The sequence below is a fragment of the Fundulus heteroclitus genome, chromosome 2 (assembly GCF_011125445.2).
Source record: "Fundulus heteroclitus isolate FHET01 chromosome 2, MU-UCD_Fhet_4.1, whole genome shotgun sequence".
NCBI classification, from domain to species: Eukaryota; Metazoa; Chordata; class Actinopteri; order Cyprinodontiformes; family Fundulidae; genus Fundulus; species Fundulus heteroclitus.
This window is the reverse complement of record NC_046362.1, coordinates 29,826,187-29,847,317: the sequence shown is the minus strand read 5'-3', so window position 1 is coordinate 29,847,317 and position 21,131 is coordinate 29,826,187. Positions and strand designations below refer to the sequence as shown.

At 39.0% G+C, this 21,131-nt stretch overlaps 1 protein-coding gene across 2 annotated transcripts in view; it reads left to right on the top strand.

Annotated features, from left to right (window-relative positions):
• The window catches only part of parvaa (parvin, alpha a), a 31,214-nt gene extending 19,236 nt beyond the window's left edge, over positions 1-11,978 (top strand). For both annotated transcript variants that reach the window (XM_012867529.3, XM_036124580.1), the window contains exons 8-13: positions 641-660; positions 763-824; positions 2,292-2,360; positions 3,636-3,737; positions 8,846-8,918; positions 11,093-11,978. In XM_012867529.3, coding sequence (XP_012722983.1) covers positions 641-660; positions 763-824; positions 2,292-2,360; positions 3,636-3,737; positions 8,846-8,918; positions 11,093-11,169 — 403 coding nt within the window. In that variant the 3' untranslated portion in view covers positions 11,170-11,978. The remainder of the gene's footprint in view (positions 1-640; positions 661-762; positions 825-2,291; positions 2,361-3,635; positions 3,738-8,845; positions 8,919-11,092) is intronic.
• Positions 11,979-21,131: the final 9,153 nt, after the last annotated feature.

The following is a 21,131-nucleotide window of genomic DNA, read 5'->3' as shown; positions in this document are numbered from 1 at the left end:
GTTATTACCACACCACCAGGACCGTTGCCCAGACCTGCCCGCGTTTGCCATCAGAGATTACACCGTGAACATGTGTGCGCGTGAGTTTTTTTTTTTTTTTTTTGTGTGTTTGTTTGTCTGTGCGGCTGCCATTTCTCGCTGGCCTGCCCGCTGCGATATCTTTGCCTTCGGGGACACTCGCGCTGCAGCGATCCCTTACCCCTCCAGAACCACCTGAGCCTTTCCAACAAAAGCCTCCTCCAAAGTGCGAACAGTGTTAACCGCAGACAAGAGGCCCTTCATTCCCATAGAAAAGCAGAGGGGCGCTCTGCACAGACATGTCTTCATTTATTGTTTTAATACCCGGCAGTATTCGAGGTGATTGCATTGTACTGTGGCGTGTGGCTGCTGTAACCCTCCCCAGTTGTTTAAACACCCATGGCGCATCTGTGTCTATTGTTAATCATATTATTAGAAGCGGCTTTATTATTGTGTCGTCATTTGTTTGACATAATCCCTCCATTCTCTGCATTCCTCTGTGATTGAACCCGAAGCATCTTCCTTTCTCCTGTTTGTTTTGAACATTGAACCGTGAAATTCTCAATATGAAAAGACTGCAGCTGATTTTTGTGTTTTTCCTTTTTTGTTTTTTTTTTCCCAGGGCATTCTCTGGTAGACATGGTATGCCTTTATTTATTTAAAAAAAAAAAAACCCTCCCCCCTTCATCTTACATTCCTCTGTTATTTTGCATTTAGTAATACGTTTTCTTTTCTTCTCCTCAGAGCGCGATGCTTTTGACACCCTGTTCGACCACGCTCCAGATAAGCTGAATGTTGTCAAAAAGGTAGCGAGCCTTTACAGTCACGTCGCCGATTTTTCTGGCATCTCTGAAACGGTCATGCAGAAGTGTGACATGTTAGGATGAAACAAAGAAACTCAGTTTATCTGGAATGTTCTGCAATTTTAGTATTTTCCATATTTGAATAAGTGCAGAAAAATAAACTAGATTGTAGAAAAAGAAAGTGTTTCCACAGACTTTATTCCTTTAGTGTTTAATTCTTCCACCTGCCCATCTGTCTGTCCATCTATCCATCTATCTCTCCCTCCAACTTCTTTTTCCATCCATTAATTCTTCCATCTGTTTTCCTACATCCATCCATGCATCCATCCATCTATGAGCCATTTTGCCCATCTTCTGTCTATCTGTCTGTTTATCCACTTGTCCGTCCATCCATGTTTATTCATCTATCTTCTTTTTGTTTACTATCTATCCAACAGTTCACCCATCTATCCATCCATCCTTATATTTGTTGATCCATCCATCCGCTTGTCCATGCGTCAATTCTGTCAACTGTAGAAATGGTTGCCTCAAATTCACAGACTGTGTGTTTTTTTTTTTTCTTACATTTTAAAATTTACCTAAAAATGACTGAAAACTTTAGAAATTTCAGTTTGGAAAATTTTGATGGGGAAAACTGTGTGGGGGCCTCCAAACCACATTTCTTAAAATGCTGAGATGCAGCAAGTATCTTTACATTGCATATTCATCGTATCAAGATAGATAAGTCTTTAACTTTAAATTTTGATTCTAGGGAGCTGCTTAAAAATGTTTAATAGGAGACACGTATGCCTTGTTGTTACATCGACCCTTTAATTGAATTTTCTTCATTTGAGCACTGAGGTTGCTGTTTGGAGAAATCTGTTCATCCTTGTTTATAAGATTTAAGCTGCTTAACAGCCTGTGGTTGTTGACATCTAATCTGTCACTGAAATCTGAGCTGCAGGCAGACCAGTCAGAGGAACTTGAACCCCCCCCCCCCCACCCCCCACCCCCCCACATCACCACCACCACTGAGAACCTGGATAGTTGAGTCCAGACGATGCATTTTCTGTAATTTCCAGAACTAATTCTAAAGGATGGTTGTCTATTCCCACTCTGACTTTTTAGTGTCGTTTTGCCTGAATTCAGATAAACACTAATATCACATGAATCCTTCAGGGACCACATATTTTCTCTTAAACTTATATTTAGAGGATTTCATTTTATTTTTCTCACCTTCATGAATTCTTCCAGTTTTAATTTTACGTATTCCTAATCATTTTATTTATTTATTTATTTATTTTTTAGGAAATAGATATTGGTATCAACTTTTAATTTATTAAAGGTACAAGTGATTTGCATAGGAATGTTTGCCTTTTATGTTCCTTTTGTTTTTAAATGGTAATTCATATCATTTAAGATGTTATTACCTGTATCCATGTTTTAGTGTTTTTCAGCTTCTGTCTGATATGTTTCTGCATCTTGTTTCAGACCTTGATCACTTTTGTAAACAAACACCTAAACAAGCTCAACCTAGAAGTGTCTGAGCTGGAGACACAGGTAAGCCTCATGTCTACCTACATTAACACACATCTAAGATGTAAATGTTTAAAATGTGTGATTTAAAGTTCATTAGTGGCCTTGTTGGCCTGAGTTAAGTCTTGTGCAACTTTGGATCCATCTACTTCTCCATTTAAGGGGTTCTGGATCTCATCAACAGGCACCTCTGTGGGTTTAATGCCTTCAGTTTGTGCATCAGCTATTTTAGAACACCTATGGCTGAAATCCAGCTAGAACAGTGGTTCTAAGTGTTTTTCTGTTGTGCCCCCCTTTGAAGAATGAAAATCTCCTCTCTCTGCTTTTATTGGTCTCTCTTAACGCAGTGAAGCCGTTGCTCTGAGGATTACCCAGAATCCCTTTTATATTTCATAACAGTTAAATACATTTAAAACAAAAGCAGTATCTAACAGCATTGCCACCTTTTTTATTAACTATATAATAATAACAACAGTATAAAAAAAACCCCACATACCTGCAGTCAAAACAGAGGAAACAAGAACGTTCACTGTGCGTTCTCTCTCTACTTGTAGCTAGCCATGAACCTCATCAATAAAATCCAGATACTAAAATAGACCAGATGAAACTATGGCAAAATAATAATTTCAAAACGTTAATATGAAAGACAAAATACAGTTACATTAAGTTGTATGCTGTTTTAGGAGTTAATGTTATTCGTCCACAGACGTTCATACCTATATATTAGCCGTTGTTCTGAGGATTACCCAGAATCCCTTGCTACTCCTGCTACTGACTGCAGGTACAGACCAAACAGCAGACGATGCTGTTGTCCCATTTAGCGGGATATATCTATAACATTCCCATGAAGCTTTTTAACGGTAACGCCTGTGTTGTATTTTCTGCGCTCAAAATTAAAGGCAAGGCTGTTCTCCATATTGTGACGGGAAATTCAACGATACAAACATCCTCATATGATCTGACATTTGGCTGGCAAATAAAATCAAACCATCTTCATCAGTAAAGTGAATTAGACTCATGATGAAAGTAGTTTAAAGACACATGGTGCTGACAGGCACTGCTTCTGTTAGTGGGTCAGGACCACAGGATGATGAAGGAACCCTCACTGTTGCCACCTTGTGGCATGGAGGAAAAACGAGAAGCTTCTAGTAGTTTCTGAGTGTTTGTTACAATGAAGGTTTATGTCCAAGCTGTTACTGTGACAGCAAATAATGTATTTAAACCGCCCTGGTTATATATAGATATTTTGCAGATGGGTCAAATTTGTCTTCACGCGTTTGTGCATCTGTTTCTGTTTAGTTCGCAGACGGGGTTTATCTGGTGCTGCTGATGGGTCTGTTGGAAGGATACTTTGTGCCGCTCTACAACTTCTTCCTCACACCTGAGAATTTTGACCAAAAGGTACAAAGTCCTATTATCTTTCTGCCCGTATAACATTAATGCCTCCCGTGAGCATGTTGAAGTGTCGAATGGATTGTCTTATAAAGCAGGTTATCAGGAACCAGACGTTTTCGGACCGTGGGCCACATCTTCTGGGAAAAAGAATTCATCTCAACTTTGCTGTTTTTAGTATCAATTATTGTGTTTTAATACGCTTAAGAGGCCAATGACCAGAAAACTGTCTTTTTCACAGCAGTATGTCTGCTAGTCATACTGGCTGCTGCTTGAACAGATGACAATATAAAGTCCAGCTTATTCAGGGAAAAAGATGGACCTCAGCTGACATCAGGAAGCCTAAGCAGATTACAGAAATGTTGCTCCTTTTGATCCCTTTAAGCTTTCAGCCTCTGTCTGTCACAAGATATGTTCAATTAGGAAAGTGGGCTGCCAGGCAAATGCTTCAGAGCGAAGGTGGACTGTATTTAGCGTATAGAAAATATTCACTCAAATTAAATGCATAGTAAGAACAACCATTTTACTAAAATTACTACACTTTATTTTATTGTTGAGTTGCATCATAGCCAAGCAGCCTTTTCCCTCTGACATGTATATTTAATGACCATTTAATAAAATCAGGGACTTATTTAAAGCATCTAACATCTTGTATAAATGGAAGCCTTATTCTCACACTTAAACACCAACTTAATATAACAAGGTTTTGTTTGAAAATTAAAATCATTAACCTGTGTGCATTCCCCAGTTTTATTTTCTGATTTAAGTGACTAAAATCATATTTGATATGCAGAGTTTCTGTTAACGCGCTCTGATTAAATACTAGGATTTTAAACTGGTACTATGTAAATGAACGTTAGTTTTTCTTACAAGACAGTGCTTTTTGAATGGATGTGAATAAGAAAAAGATCTGCACTGCAAAAACAGAACTAGAAATACGTAAAATCTTCTTAAAATTAGTGTATTTGTCCTTGATTTGAGCAGGTAAATAAGATGATTTGCCAATAGAATAAGATTTTTGGACTTAAAACAGGAACAATTCATCTCCATCATCTTATTTCAAGTGCAGTATATCTAATTATCTTATTTTAGGAGACAAAATACTCATTTCATTGGCAAATTATCTTATTTACCTGCTCAAATCAAGCATAAATACGCAAACTTTAAGAATATTTTACTTATTTCTAGTTTCGTTTTTGCAGTATGTAATCCGTCTAAACTGAGTTAATTTGGCCTTTCGGATACAATGAACCAGCCTCACCTGCCAGACGCAAACTTAAAATCTCCCCAGAGCACTGACACGACTTTCTTTCTTCTGTATTTTGTGAAGTGCTGTAGTCGGCTCTGCCACATCCTTACGCCTTGTTGTTGCTGTTTTTTTTTTTTTTTTTTTCTTATCTTTCTGAGCTCATCTTCGCCCTGACCCACAGTTTAAGCAACACTCTTAAATCAATACCCCATTTCGGAGGAGCCTTGTGCGCTCGAAGCCAAGACTCTCCTCTCAATAGCTTGATAAATGTCGTTCGCTCTCCCCGGAGCCCATTCGGCACAGCCGCTGGCCTCTGTAGTACTACGGCATTCTGAGCAGGCAATCTGTGGACACCACAGTAGCCTTTTGTTTGGGTTTTGGCCAGCAGCCCCTGCCAAGCCGCGGAGCAAAATGGGCATCGGTGCTACAATGCACATAGCCTCTCCTGGCCCACAAGAACGCGCACCGGCCCCACAGCATCTGTAATCTCCCATTGCACAGGGAAACAGTAGAGTGGCTCAAGGGCTCGGCTCTGTTTCCGCGTGTGTGTGTGTGTGTGTGTGTGTGTGTGTGTTCGAGGCCTATCAACGACACACCAGGGGTGGGCTGTGAAAAGTAGCACAAGGCATCAAGAAATCACTCCTGCTCCTGCTCAGTGGATCTCTTCTTCAGGCTCTTCCTTTCTGCTTTTTTGTATTAGATGGGCTTAGGTCACGCTTTTCACACAATAAGCCTTTGTTGGGCAAAGCTTTTAGTACTTCACAGCAGGAAGGGTACACACACACGCGCACACACACACACACACACACACACACACACACACACACACACACACACACACACACACAATGGGCCGGGAATATAAAACATCTTTCGGCTGTTAGGCCTCTTCTCCCTGATTGGTCTTCCTCTTCTCTTACAGTTTTTTTCTTTTCCTCTAGAGATTGCTGCAGAAGTCCTTTTTTTTTTTTTTCTTCTTCTTCTTTTTTTTGGGGGGGTTTTCCAGGACAGAGCTTCTGCTCATCGGAGGCTGTAAATTTGACGGCGACCTTAGAAAATGGCAGACTAAACAAAATATCCTTCTCATGCCTTGAGCAGGCAGCTCTTCGTTATTACATCATTTGTCTGCACATCATCCAGGGTTCCTATGCGGTCTGGAAAGCAATAGAATTTCATTTTAGCGTCTGGAAACGTATGGACAAAGACAAAAAGAGTGTGGGCAATATTTGTCTTTTTCAGATTTTATTCCTTGATCCATTTTCTGAATGTTATGTCATTTCTTCCTGTTGTCCTTCCTTCCCTCCTTCTCCTCCTTTATGTCCTTCTTACATTCACTTCTGCCTGCCATGTTCTTATCTCTTTCCCTGCTTTTGCCTCGGTTCTGTCTGTCTTTACGTATTTTCTTCCTGTTCTGCCTTATTTCCTTACTTTTTTGTATTCGCTTACATTCTTACCCCCTTCCTTCCTCTGTTGTGTCTTTGCTTCCTTGCTTCCTTCCTTCTGTTCTCCCTTTATGTGCAAAGCGTCCATGAACGACTATTAAACTAAACCAAATTCAATAAAAAAATGCATTAATCAATTAATCTAAATGATTAATTTTCCTCCAGAAAGAGCTTATTTTTTTTTAACAATAAACATTTTTGCATTTATCTTATGCCACAAAAAACGGTGTAAAATGTTTGCACTTTTAAATGTGATATATATGTATTAAATATATGCGGTGTGACTCACTGAAATAATAATAAGAATATAATAATGACGTGAAGCCTTTATCATTTATGCATTTATTAATAAAAGGCGTGAGAGTCTTGATGTGGCTCAGTAATCCAAGTACAAAAATAAAAAAATGAGGTTCTCTGGACGGGTTCTTCTTTGTTGAGACGTTTTGTCTCTTCTCCAACAGACTTCTTCATATAAACTCTTTATATGCAGTACTCGCATAGTGGATCAACAAGTTTAAGTGTGACAATCAAAACTTGTTGTTTATATGCAAAATAGGACCATCAGCCTACCAACTGATCGTTAGTGCTCTGTTGGCTGTGTATTATTCCCAGGGGGCCGGAGTCATATTATTATTGTAAGAGGAGGACAATTGGACGTCCGGTTTCACGTCACAAAAATCTCTTCCTTTATTCCTAAACCAGCGTTCCTCTCTATCCACAACGACATTTCCATCCCTGAAATTGTGACCGCTGCCCTACAGATGAATGTAAACTGCAGAATCTTGGCCTAATGATGTTGCTCTGCTCTGCTGTGCCAACCTTTTGGCCAGTGGCTGCTTCGTTTCCCCCGAGGTAGAACTGGTCAGAGCCCTCCTCTGTTTGTTCCAGGGGATCGGATATTTGGGGTGAACCAGTCTTTGTTCCTTTTTAGGTTTGAAAGCCACTGGAACGTCATGGTTAGAAAATAAATGAAACAACTTAGGGGATGATCTCTGGTCTGAGTCTGGGGTCCTCCTGTTTGGGTTTCTTGTCCGCTTTGAGGAAAGCCCAGTTGGGATAACCACATGGCTCTAGGGCCTGGTGTGTGATTTCTCCTTCCCCCTGGCTCCTGATGACTCCCAACTTATGCTCCAGTGGGTGGTGTGAGTGAAATCGCAAGTGCTGGTCTGCGTGGGAGTTACTTTGTGGTACACGCCAATTTCTAACTGTTTCTAACATTCAACATTAAGACGTCACAGTCCAGGAAAGTCAACATGCCATTTTTTTTTTTTTTTTTTTTTTTTTTTTTTTTACACAATCTCATATGAACTTTTATATATATTTATCCACAGGGTTTATGTGATAAATGAAATGTTTGACTTCCTGAGATTTAATTTTGATCCAGGTCTCAACCAATGGCTTGGTGGTGTCCATGAAAAGGGCATTAAAACATTTTTCTACCTCCTCCATGTACACGTTTGCAACAATAGTAAAAACTGGGGATCCCATGTCAGGTTAGCTTTCATGGAATGTGTCGAATGATTGTGGCCCCCCGAGTACTTCTAACCTTGGCAATTTTTTGGCCACAGTGCCAAATGTTTGAACATCACTGGTCCACAGTAGGCAGATATGGGTACATGAATCTAGTAAATCATATTTACCTGTAGGAGGACCCTTCAGGTATTTTAGTTTGATCAGAGTTCATAATGTGACGTACTTTGTTGGAGTCAACAAGCTCAAATGGGAATCAGAATCACAAATGAATGGAAATAAGTCGTTAATATAAAGAGGGTACAGAATGGCGAAGGGCGGATTTGAACCGGAGCCTTTAGCTGCTCATCATGTTTGGTGCTTGAGCTGCTGCAGTTCACACTGAACCCTTAAAGACCGGTTTCAGTTCACAGTTGCCTGACTCAATGACCCCGTACGTTAAATCCCTTCGGCCTTTGAAAGCGTTGAAAAACTTTTACCCTGGCTGTTTTGTCGGCCGTGTTTGTTTTGAAATGGCAGCTCAGACAGAGCCGACCAATGACTGGAGCTCAACCCAACTCACACGTACTGCTGCAGGCTGTAGGCGGGGGCGTCTCCTCCCTCGCAGCAATTTGAAGGAAAAACGGTTGTAACTTTGCCTAAAAATGTTGGGGAAATAAAAACGATTAATTCACAGAAAATATCCCTGTCAGTGAATTATTACAGTCGTTACTGACTCCCGTAGCGATGTCGCTGCAGGAGGTGGAATCACTGTCTGGGCAGCGGGCCTCTTTCAATATTCATGAAGGGGAAATGTGAGTTTTAACCAATTAAGCTGATGCTATTGACTTGTTGTAGTTGTGGAGCGCAGCTTTGAATAAACAAACCCACCTGGGCCGTGTTTTCCCTCGTCAGAAATGTGACAGGCCAGTGTCTTACAATGCACATGTGAAACAGCGTCACCTTTCTCCCGGCAGGTTCACAATGTGTCGTTCTCCTTTGAGCTGATGCAGGACGGCGGTCTGGAGCGACCAAAGCCCCGCCCTGAGGGTGAGATGCCATTTACCACTTTTATGCTTTGAACCTTTGCCCTTTTTAAACTATGCTGTGTCCAAGCTGCGAGTTGGATCAAAATACTAAAGGACCCCCCTTACAAATATATATCCATCTATCTCGCTTTTTATCTCTCTGGAAAGTTTAATCTGGAAGTAAAGAATGTTTAGCATAAAGACTAAGCAGTATAGGAACTCTCTTGTTGTGTATCAGCACAATACACTGCAAAAACATAACTTAAAATAAGTAAAAATGTTCTTAAAATTAGTGTATTTGTCCTTGATTTGAGCAGGTAAATAAGATGATTTGCCAATGGAATAAGATCTTTGCACTTAAAATAGGAACAACTCATCTCCATCATGTTATTTCAAGTGCAGGATGTCTAATCATCTTATTTTAGGGGTCAAAATACTCATTCCATTGGCAAATAATCTTATTTACCTGCTCAAATCAAGGACAAATACACTAACTTTAAGAACATTTTACTTATTTTTAGATCCGTTTTCAGAATCAGATATACTTCAATAATCCCAGAGGGAAATTGCTGTATATTTACTGTGAAAAGCACATGTTGCCATGCTCTGTCACCAGAGAAGTGTGCGGTGATGGTTTCTCTGCAGAGTCGCTCTTCTTACTACTGCATATTATTTTCACTGTGAACCTTTAGGCAGAAAGTATTCACCGTGGAGTGCAAGATGCATAACTTCAATGCTTTCTCAATTTTTTATGTGGCCTATCTGTTAATGTGAGTTGCAAATAGCCTGTAATAATGCAAACAAACAAACAAACAAAGCTGTTATATGAATGAATAAGAAAGTTGTAATAACCTGACTGGATAAGTGTACATAAACAGCTCATAAACTAATACAGATATTGGTTCAAGGTCTGAGCATTCAGTCTTTTTTTGGAAGCGAGCTCACTATTTATTATAGAGAATCTGATTAACCGTAAATAAAGTTCAGCTGTCCTTGTAGGGTCTTTCTTGACAATTGCCTCTTTGCACCCTTTAGCTAGAGCCATAATTTACAGAGAGGTTAATGAGTTTTTCCACAGTACTAGTTGTGTCCTACATTGCTCCTCGTCTGGTTAAAGGAGTTTAGTTGATACAAGTATTTTCTTCCAAAAAGTAAATATAAATCCAGCCCTGACTGAAATCTCCCAACGCCTTAGGGAGAATGTGTTTTTGGTGTGATGAAACAAAATGTGAACGATTAGCAGAATAACGCCGCACGCTACCAAAAGAACAGCATACACACAGAGAAACATAGTGGTGGCAGCAGCTCTGGGATTACTTTTTTCTCCAGTTGGAGCCAGAGTGTTTTTCATGGCGGATGAAATGATAAACGGTCCTAATGTCCTGTCAGTTTTGAGTTAGAACCTTCAGAGATCTGCTGCAAAGCTGAAGACGAAGAGGAGTTGAGGGTTTTCTGCATCACTGCGGGGTTCAAGCCTGCGTCAAAATCAACAACGACCAAAAGGAAATTATAGTTTTGGAACTAAATTTGAAAGAAAATCTGTGGGTTCATCTGATAAAGGCTGTGAGCAAGACGTGTCCTCGCAATCTGAACGTTTGGAAAGTAGAGTGAACCGATTATTATCGAGTCAACAAGTGGGCAAACTCCTACCAAGGAAATCTATTCAATTTAATAAAATGTATTTATATAGCACCAATGCGCAACATGCCATCTCTTCTAAGGAACCCCAGCAGGTTGCATCGAGTCATTGACTTGCAGCATTCACTCCTGGAGTAAGAAATCTCAATGCTAACGTTTAATCAAAAGGTTCAACAAAGTACTGGTTTAAAGATGTGCATACCTATGAAACCAGGTAGTTGCAGCTTATTTTATATTAGTTGTTTGATTTTTCCCCTTCCTAACAGTTACTTGTTTTTCAGTTGAATTGTGCAAGACATATGCCTAATTAAAAATGGAAAAGGGACTTATCTTCGTCTCGAGGGATACGTATGACTATGAAGGAATATTAATGATTGAATAAGCAATTTCTCCGATTATCTTACTGTTAATGATGTTTGTTGTAATCAGCCAAGCTTCAAATGAAATCCTTTTTTTTCCCCGCTCTCTAACTAAAGGAAAGATTTGCTTGGTGGTTTTTCAGATAGCAAGGAGATACTAATATTAACCTCTTGAATTTTCTCATGTTGTTTTCCTCAGATATTGTGAACTGTGACCTGAAATCTACTCTGCGCGTCCTGTATAACCTCTTCTCCAGGTACAGAAACGTGGACTGAGCGCGACGCTTCACAAGTGGGAACACATTACCAGAACCGCCACGTTCTCATCAGTGTTTTTATCCTCCGTTTGCTTTAAGAAGCCATTTTCTTTAACTGAATGCATGAATCACATATAATGTGCTTGATAAGAAATCACACAAATCTGTATCTACTTTCGCTCCTGCAGAGACGTGCAGCTTTTATAAAAAAAAATGAAACCTTTTTGTTGCAAATTGCAGGAAAGTCTTAACAGATTTACGGAGCTGAAAAGCATACAGATGTGTTTCTAAAGCTTAGTTAAGTCTTAGTTAAGGCTTTTTATCTATAAAGCAAAGAAAAAGAACATTTAAGTGTATTTATTGTGCATTTTTGGAACCCATCTTGATTTTCCGACTTGCAATATTTCATCCTGCTTTTGTTTTTGTCTTCATAAGTGCCTTTATTTAAACCCGTGAACACTGTCGGCTCCCAGAGCTGGGATAATTGTATTCCCAGTTGTCTTAACGCTCCAGATTTCCTTTGCAGACTAAGTTGAACCCTTAAAATATTTGACCAAAGCTTTGCTTTATTCCTGCAATTAAACATAAAGGTTTTGCTAAGCAACCACCTGCCTTTTTGTATTTTATCGATAACTTGTATTTTATTTTTACTTGGGGTGTATCACCATTTAAATGACTTTTATACGTTATATATACTAATATGTGCATCAAATATTAAGAATAAAGCATTCTGCTAAATCAGCTAAATCTAATCATATGTCATGGTTTGAACAGCCCCTGTAAGGTTTCTGTTCTAATGCATTAGATTCAATAAACATTTTGCTGTCCGAATGCGGTTACATTTTTCTGCTGCTCAACAGAAGTAAAGAGGAATGTGTTTCCAACAAAAACAACAAAATATAAAAAAATTGGGGTCAAAATGCTTCCAATTTTCTGAGCGCAGAATGACAAGTGAACCTCCAGAACAATTTTCTTTTCTCTAAATTGAGACCGACTGTTAGAAAAGCGGTGTAAAAGCTTTCTGAATTGGAGCTGACCCCAACGCAGGCCGAAATAGACAGAGGAGTTACTGAATGGATGAAAAGGTTCATTTCTCCTCACACATTCCACAATAGCCGTTGAAAAGGTGGGGGTGTGGGTGGGGGGGGGGGGTGTACACACGTGTGTTGATGTATTATTGATGACGCCGTGGCATTGCTCGGGCCCACGCACGCTGCACAGGCATTCGGATTGAGATGTTTTGGATTCTGTGTTGCTTTTCAATTAATTTTGTGTCCATTGTGTGTCCCTTGTGTAGCCCTTTTTAAAAAAAAAAAAAAAAAAAAAAACAACTAGAGTGAGAAATGCTTTTGAACAGTGACATGTTTCGGAGCGAGAGCCTTGTGCGGGTTATAATTTAATTTTTCTACCTGGAGTTTGAGAAGTAGGGCCAAAGTGTCTTATGTGCCGCTTAAGCACCGCTCTGTTGCAGAAATTCAGCTTTTGTTCCAAAAAATGTTTAGTGAAATCTAAATTTAAAATGTGTTATTGTAGGAAACGTAGATGTGGAAAAAATTAGAACACCTCATTAAATAGTTCTGTATTCAGGAATGTTTGCGTATGGATGTTTCATCTTATCCCTTAAAGAAAGGGATTTGATTACAGGTAACCCCCATAAATAAACCCACTTTATTCAGATACAATCAAAATGTATTTTATAACCAAGGAAACGGGACACTCTGCGCCCAGTTTGGCATGTGCAAAAATCAACGATGCACAAAAAATGCGCGGTAATCCGCGCAAATTTTTGAACTGTCGTGAAAATGTGCAGCAGCAACGCAAACTTTTATTTTTGACAATGGACAACCACAAAGTACTAAAACTCACCCACATCCACTGAAATATAACAGTTTTATTTTACTCAAGGCAGCTTCCAACCTGATGCTTTTTCAAGACTTTGTGCTTTTATGGTATAAAACCGTACAAAGTAATAGAATCACATTTAGCCTCATGCAATAACGTAACACACCTCAAAGTGATGGAAACAACCACTGTGAATATTCCTCTGTTTTTGTCACATGTAGATGTAAATGTTCATTGGTCTGTCTGAAGAGATGCATGTAAATCATCTAAGGGACTCTTTCATTCTCCCTGAAGATCAGAGCTATGGCTAGCCATGTTGCTATAACTGAGGATTCTGCTATGCTATCAATGATTATATTCTCATTATAATAGTTGTGCCTGGAATGAAGTAAGAGCAGGCTCTTTGCCCATTTGCTGACTCATTTTTTATTTTTTTTATTTTTTTTTTATGTAACATCCTGACTCGACTTAAAGATTTCAAGTACTTCACGGAGTGTTTAGAAAGACTTCCTCATCGACGTATGGGAGGCATATTCATGCCATTACAACGATTTGGTGTACATTTAAATAATCAGCATTAAGCTATAACCGAGCAACAGCAGCGTTCACATTTAATGGACACTAAAGAAACTGGCTGGCTTTCTGCTCGTACCGTTGTGTTCTACAAAGAGTCGCTGATGTCCCTCAAGAAGCTGTTAGTTTGTTGTAACTCATAAAAAATATTCATCGTCCAAATAACCATGATTACCATGGTTATTTGAATGCCTGCCGGGTGTCTTCCGAGTATTTTTATTTTTTTTTGATTTGCATATAGAGTTATGCAAGCCAAGTCCTACTGAAGGAAATCACCTGAAGACCATGACTCTTCCACCTACATGCTTCACGATTGATTGGTATAAGGTTCTTTTCCTGAGATGTCCACAGTTCTGGTGTCCAAATAAGCTTAATTCAGTTTGACACCCTTCTTTCCAAAGAACACTATTCCAGAAGTCCTGGTATTTAGCTACGTTCTCAGTCAGGCCTTTATGTTTTGTTTTTTTTTAATGCCCAATATATACTGTGCCATTTCGGGCGTCGCAAATAAAAGACGAGGACTGAAGAAAAATGGTGAAATCTTTGGTCGTGGCTTTAAATCTGCGGTCTCACGTCACAATGACAGGTTCCAGGGTGGCCATTGTTAGCATCTTATGACCAAAGATAACCTGCGATCAATATCTGACAGTGTCAGATATTAAGAATAAAAAAATATCGTAGTGGCAGCCGCAACGATGTACGTCTACTAATCAGAGTCATGATATAATTGGCTTTACAGGTTCCCAAACAGTGATGCCCTGCAAATAAAGCAAAAAGGGAATGTTTTTTGGTTTCTGAATCAATTCCTGTCATGGATAACCTGCGCCAATCAGGTAATTTATTTATTCTGCATGGTTCACATCACCCACTTAAATTTAAATTTGTTTGGTCCGATCAGACAAGTTGGTCAAACGGCCACGCGAAGCATCGACCAAGGCTGTTAGCTGATGAAGATGCACCTGTTGTGTGCGTGTCCGATCGCTCGCCAGACCAGTGACAGCTTCCATTATCGTGCTCTTATTGTGGTAGCCTATAGTCAGACATTGATGTGCTGAATTGAGGACATTTTGCTAAATTTATTTTTATTATTATTTATGAAAGAACATTGCTGTTTGATCAAACCAATTTATCTTAAAGGTATACTATGCAACCGGGGTTGATTTTCCAGCGAGGCTCCCCCCCAGAGGGCGAAAGTAAAAGTGCACTGTCGTAAAGATGCTCAGCTGTTCTGGTTTCTCCGTCAAGCCAGGCGCGGTTGTTTTGACCTTAGCAGACAGGCGAACGCAACAAAAAGTAAAAAAAACGGCAGTACAAACAATGACTAACACAGTGAAAGTATGAACATCAGGGCTTCCCGCAGCACTATCTTGGCGAGGCGGCCGCGTCGGCCGCCTCGCCGCGGTAGCGTCTCGCCAACATTCAAAAAATAAAAATAAAATAAAAAACTTGATATGTTTGCATGTTTATTTGACGTTAACACGCGGTTCTTTGTTGTTGCTTTCGCGTGTGCATATAGTGAATGGCAGGGCAAAAACACATGGAGTTCTCGCCCTAAAGCGAGACCGACTCTCGCGGTGATGCACCAGACTTCTGAGCCTGTGGGTGCAGGCCGAGGGCTCCTGCAATTGCAAGTACGGTATTTCCCCCACAGACCACCGAAGCGGCCGAGAAAACCTTTGTTCGACCTGAAATGACTCATTTAATCATGCAAAACGGTATGGAACACATTAATTAACTGAAAAATGTTGCATAGTATGCCTTTAAGAGAACTTGTTAATTTATTGCTGGACTATTTTTTTTTTTAATTATTGTTCTTATTTGATTGTGTGTGTTTTTTTTTGGAAGGGTTTAGGATTAAAGAGTAGCACATGTGGCAGAACATCTGATTTTGTTTGGTCATATTAAATATAGCCTGTGCCGTAGCTGGATGGCGGGCGCTAATTTGAAGCACGCTGAGGAAGTTGCTTACTGCCGTACGTCGTAAGCGATTCAGTACGAACGTTAAACTTGTTCACTTTCTTACTAATTAGGATTTTCTCTCTTCAAATTTGAGATTGCTGAACTGCTGTGCAGTCATAGTAAGATACTGACTGTTCTAATTTATCCCACAGAACCCCATTGTAGGTCATTTTAAACAACCGTCTCCTGAATCGATAAGAGTCCTGAAAGACAATAGAATTTCTTGCTTTTCAAGTTGCAAAAATGACCTTAAATTAAAAAAAGGAATATACACTGCATTCTGTTTTCTCTTTGATATTTTAGTACCATCACACCTTTAAAAATGCAATATTCCATCCTCAAACCCCCATACGTTTACAAAGAAGAAAATATTTGTCATATCGTGTTACGAGTGGAGCCTTCGAGCAGATTGAAGAATATACTAAAAGTAACATTATCCTGTGGTGATTTCCATCTCTGATGCTTTCATTTCACAACCGATGCTGGAGGCCCTGAAAGCATGCTATGATCATTTCCTCTCCGCTGCAGCTCGCCCAGGGAACGATTGAGCTCCTTTTGTTATTACCCGTTACATTATTGTTATTGCATTATTGTTAACATTATTGCTCTGTGCAGTGGAGTCACAGGGAAACACGGCCACGTCCCCCTGATTAAAGACGGTAAGAAAATGGATTGGCCGCTTCTTTTACCAAGGTCTGAAAAGTTTGTTGTGCAACAAGGAATAACGTGAAACTACAGTCAGCAAACGTAGTAACAGATAGCTCCAATCTAATGTTGTTACATTTTTTCTGTGCTAGTTTCACAGTGGGAAGCTCTGCTTTGTTGCATTTTTTTTCTTCGCTTTTTATTTACTCTGTCTGGTTCAAATCACCCATTTAAATTCAAATTCTGCTCCCATGAGAGCTCAGGGTAAGATTTAAATAGAGATCTCTGGAGTGTCGTCAGAGAACAACAATGACAATCTCAGGCTCAAATAAAAGCACTTTTGGTTATCTTCACCTGACTGCTTTGTGTTATTGCACGGCAGCTGCTGCCGGTTATTCTTAGCCATAAAGAAAAAATGGATAAGAAAGAGAAGTAGATGCAATGTAACTAAAAGGATTTAGGAAATACTTCAGTTCTTTTAGTTTTTTTTTGCTCATTTTAAGTATGTTTTAATTATATGAAATTCAAAAAAAAAATTCATTCCTCCAGGCTTTGCAAGGGCTATTAAAACCATTTCCACATCAGTGGTTGAGCTTTATGTAAAAGTATGTTTTTAAATAGCAAATTTATTCCAGTATGTATGATGCGTCTAACCCTGTCTGTTTTTTTTTTATAAAGATCTCCCAAAATGCATCTATGACCATTAATAAAATTAGTTTTAAGCATATATAGTCAATAGATATAAATAACAATAGATAATATCAATAAATATAATAGATATACATTTCAGATTGACTGGTAGTAATCTGCAAATATTACACCGTTTGTCTAGTTTTTCTTGTCAGTTTTCTTGTCAGCATTTTTATTCTCTGAAGAAGGATGGAAACATGAATCAGCAATTTATAGTAGCATTCTTTTAATTACCAAATATGATCATGTTTCAAAGTGGGTATATTGTAATACCCATTTCTGCCATCGGAGGCGCTGTAGTTAATTACTGCCAGTGACAAACCGCTTCTCAGCTGAAGTCTGTTGGTTGGGTCCAGGGAACCACATGCTCTAAATCAGGTCACCAAACTTTTTGAAACTGAGAGCTACTTCATGGATACTGTATCACGCGAAGGGCTACCGGTACTGACCTTTGAACTAGAAGAAACAACGCTCACCAATAAACATATTTGCAATGCTCTTTTTTTAAAAGACATTGTAATTTTAAATCTATATAATCTACAAAAGTAGAGCAACAGACTAAAATAATATTTTAGATGCAGCTCACTGGAGAGTTATGCCAGTTTTAGAAAAGGCTTGAGGACACCACATGTGGTGCTTGGGGGCTACCTGATGCCCGCAGGCGCCATGTTGGTGACCCCTGCTCTAAATGTAGTGAATAAGTTTGATGCTTTATGTTCCAAACAAATATGTTTAAAATAGGACCTTTAACCTTGTCTTGCTGACTGTGGCTTTATTTCTTGGTATAATGTTTTTTTTTTACAGATGTGTGGATGACAGATATGTGGATAAGGCTCATTAAACGATCAAATCTTACCTTTATTTTGAATTATATCATATAGTTATTTTCTGAAGATTTTATACTACAATTGGCCTAAATGGTGGTAAACATGACATTATGATCCTATTCCAACAAAAATAATGCTTAATTAAGCAACTATTTACTGGAGTCACATCATATGTCCTTACAACAAATATATATCTATATATAAAATTATAGAAAAGCACTTTAAATTATCTGTTTTGCCAAAAGTATGGTCCATCCCAATGTAAGCCCCCAAATGTGACAAATTATAAAACATGCAATGTATAAGTCTTGAATTTGGATTCTCTGGATCCAGCCTTATGTAATGAAAATGCCTCTATACATCTTTTATCATATTTACTTGCCTTTCAGGGCTTCCATAGTTACAAGATGGACTGTTATCTGCTGTCCTATTTTAGAGAAAATAAATCAGAAATGTTCCCTTAAGGTACAGATGAGTGGTTAGAACCATCTCATGCAGGATCTCACTGGAATAGTTATCAGAAGTTGCTAACTTACCTGCAGACATTGGTTATAGCAAATGAATAAAGCAACCAGTTTAATATTCATTTATGCTGATAAGATGCAAATCTTTTGTAATATAATTTGACTAAAAGTCATTATAAATAGCTATTATCATTGGTCCTACATGAGAATTACTTTCTGTTTCTCCAAACTTAGCAATAAATATTGTCTACTGTGTAGTAGTATGCAGACTACCAATGACTAACTCGCAGAACCCCACTTCCAACAACGTAAAATCGACCCCTTCTTAATTTGTAACGCTCTTTTTTTCTTTCTGACATCCATCTCTCAGTAAAAAAAAAAAAAAAAAACTTAAAAAGCAGAGATCAACCCTGTGTTAACTGACGGCAGAAGCAAAGATAGACCTCTGACCTCTTCATGAGCCCAGTTAAATAGTCTGTTGCCTTCAGGGCAATCAGTAAATCATCAGGTTAATGTATTACCAGAAATCAGATCAATGTTTTGACTATAAAGCTTGTTTTGCTGGTGCTCGGGTAACGCTGCAGAGCCGGGCAGGGTTGCTTCAGGAGTTTTGTCAATGCTGCACATGTTTATGCGCTGACGTGTCTTGTTCCCCGTCACTCGTTCGAAGCTCACGCCGGGTTTTCTGGATAAATATCTGCAGCTGTTTGACAATATCGCATTGTTTTTGAGAAGAGACAGAGACTCGAGAAAATGGAGACATTATCAAATGAGACTCCTACAGCTCTGTATTTCCCATAACGTGTGTGTGTGTGTGTGTGTGTGTGTGTGTGTGTGTGTGTGTGTGTGTGTGTGTGTGTGTGTGCGTGTGTGTGTGTACATCCTCACTCTTCTCTTAGAGTGAAGTACTCTTACTGAGAGAGCACTTGGGAATCACGATAAAGGTCGGCAGATGAAATAGCTGTTTTTTGTTCATGAAAAAAAAAAATCTATGAACAGTTATACAATGTAAAGAGGGTCACACTAAATGATTTACGTTGTCTAAAGGGAGATGACATACAGTGGAAAGTGGGAACAAATCATATTTAGGGGAGCCTTATAGTTGATGATAAACAGGATATCATGTTTGTTGTCATCCTAAAAAGTGATTTTTGTTCATCTGTTTGTAGCCATGACTTTTTTTTTCTGAACAGATTTAAGGTTTTTTGTGACATGGCTCCGGACCATTTTCCAACATTACTAAATTCCACACTTAAATCAGATTTTTGTCCTGTCCCTACAATTTACAGTACAAACAGAGATTTGCTGTAGTCAGTAGGCTTGTTGTTCAGAAAGTGACTATTACAGTGCTGTGGAAAAAGTATTTAATCCCAATAACAGATTTATTTTGTTTCACACTTAAATATTGGTTGGGGGGGATCATGAAAATCATGAGGCCTTTGTGTCTCACACGAAAGTACATTTTTGCTCAGAATCATGACCACAGACTTTAACTGAGGATAGTAAGGCCCGTATTTGTGGATAATGGCTCCGACTCTGGTTCACTGGAGTCCCTACGCCTCATGAATGCCTTTGTGACGCTTTCCAGCCTGAAAGACGTCTTTTTCATCATGTTTATTATTATTTTTATTTCTTCAGATTGGGGCATCAGTGCATCTTTTTAAGATCTTTCTGCCTACCTCTGTTTAAGTTATTTCTTGATTCTATATGTCTGGTGGTAATCAGGCATGGGGGTGATAAGTGAAGCTTCCAAAAACATTGTTTATCACAGTTAATAAATGACTTTTATTTCCAAAACTGATTTTGTGTGTACTCTAGTAAAGATTAGGTTAAAAAAATAATATATAAAAAAATGGTTGTTTCTTGATGAGCTTTAACAACAAAAGTATGACACACAAACAAGAAATCTAAGGGGGGGGGGGGGGGGTTGGGGTTGTGGTTACTTTTTCACAGCACTAGACAACATTAAACACTACGGACAAGCAAGTTGAATCACTGGAAACTCATGTTCCCTGTTTTTTCTTCAGAGTTCTGATTTAATTTATTCTGGGGTTCAACAAACGTAAATTTTCTTGAACTTTATTCTCATTAACAGGTAAACAGAAAAATCTGTTTGCTTTGCGCCTAGACAAAGTTTTGACCTGCAAGTTCTGTTCACGTAAATACAAAGCATTGTAAATGTTCAGACACTTTGCACCTTTCTAAATGTACGGGTTTTCAGTGTTTTATAGATGTTTTTCACATCCTTATATACAAGGTGTTTATCACAATATAAATCATCAGCTTGGTGTATGTTATTGGGATTTTATGTGGTGGACCTGACTCTCGCCTGATGGATCAGCTCCACACGGCTCCACACATCCATCTGGAATCGCTGCCATTGGGAGGGATTTCAATACCACATAAAATGGAAGAGCCAATCAGGATCAGCGGGTGGGATTTTGGTAGATGTGACGTATCAGAGAAGCGACTGTTTGGATTCAGACAACAATGGCAGCTAGCAGCGAGGAAGCACTTAGACAAACTCTATTGTCATTTTGTATGTACAGAGTGCATACAAAATGACATTTTGTTGCATACAGCTCACAACAAGCAAGCAGTAACATTGAGGCTGCTATTAACAGCGTTGTCCAACCTACAGAATAATTCTATAAAATTATTTAAAAGAACACCAGAGGACAGCTTTGAAGGCTTTTGTTAGTGGAAAGTTTTTGCCCTTCTCCCGACCGGGTTTGGCAAGAGGTTGTAGCGCGTCAGTCAAGATGATGAACAAGTGGTTTATCCAATCATATTCAAGGATTTTTGATAAGGCCCCTCCTTCTGAAATACGTCTCCAATGGAGCGATCCCAGATGGATGTGTGGAGCTCTGCAGAATGAAATCCATCTGGCGAGAGTCAGGTTAGTGGACCAATTCAAAATTGTGACGCGTACGTAAACAGATAGATGTTTTTTTCGGAAATGCTTTACATCTTTAAAAACC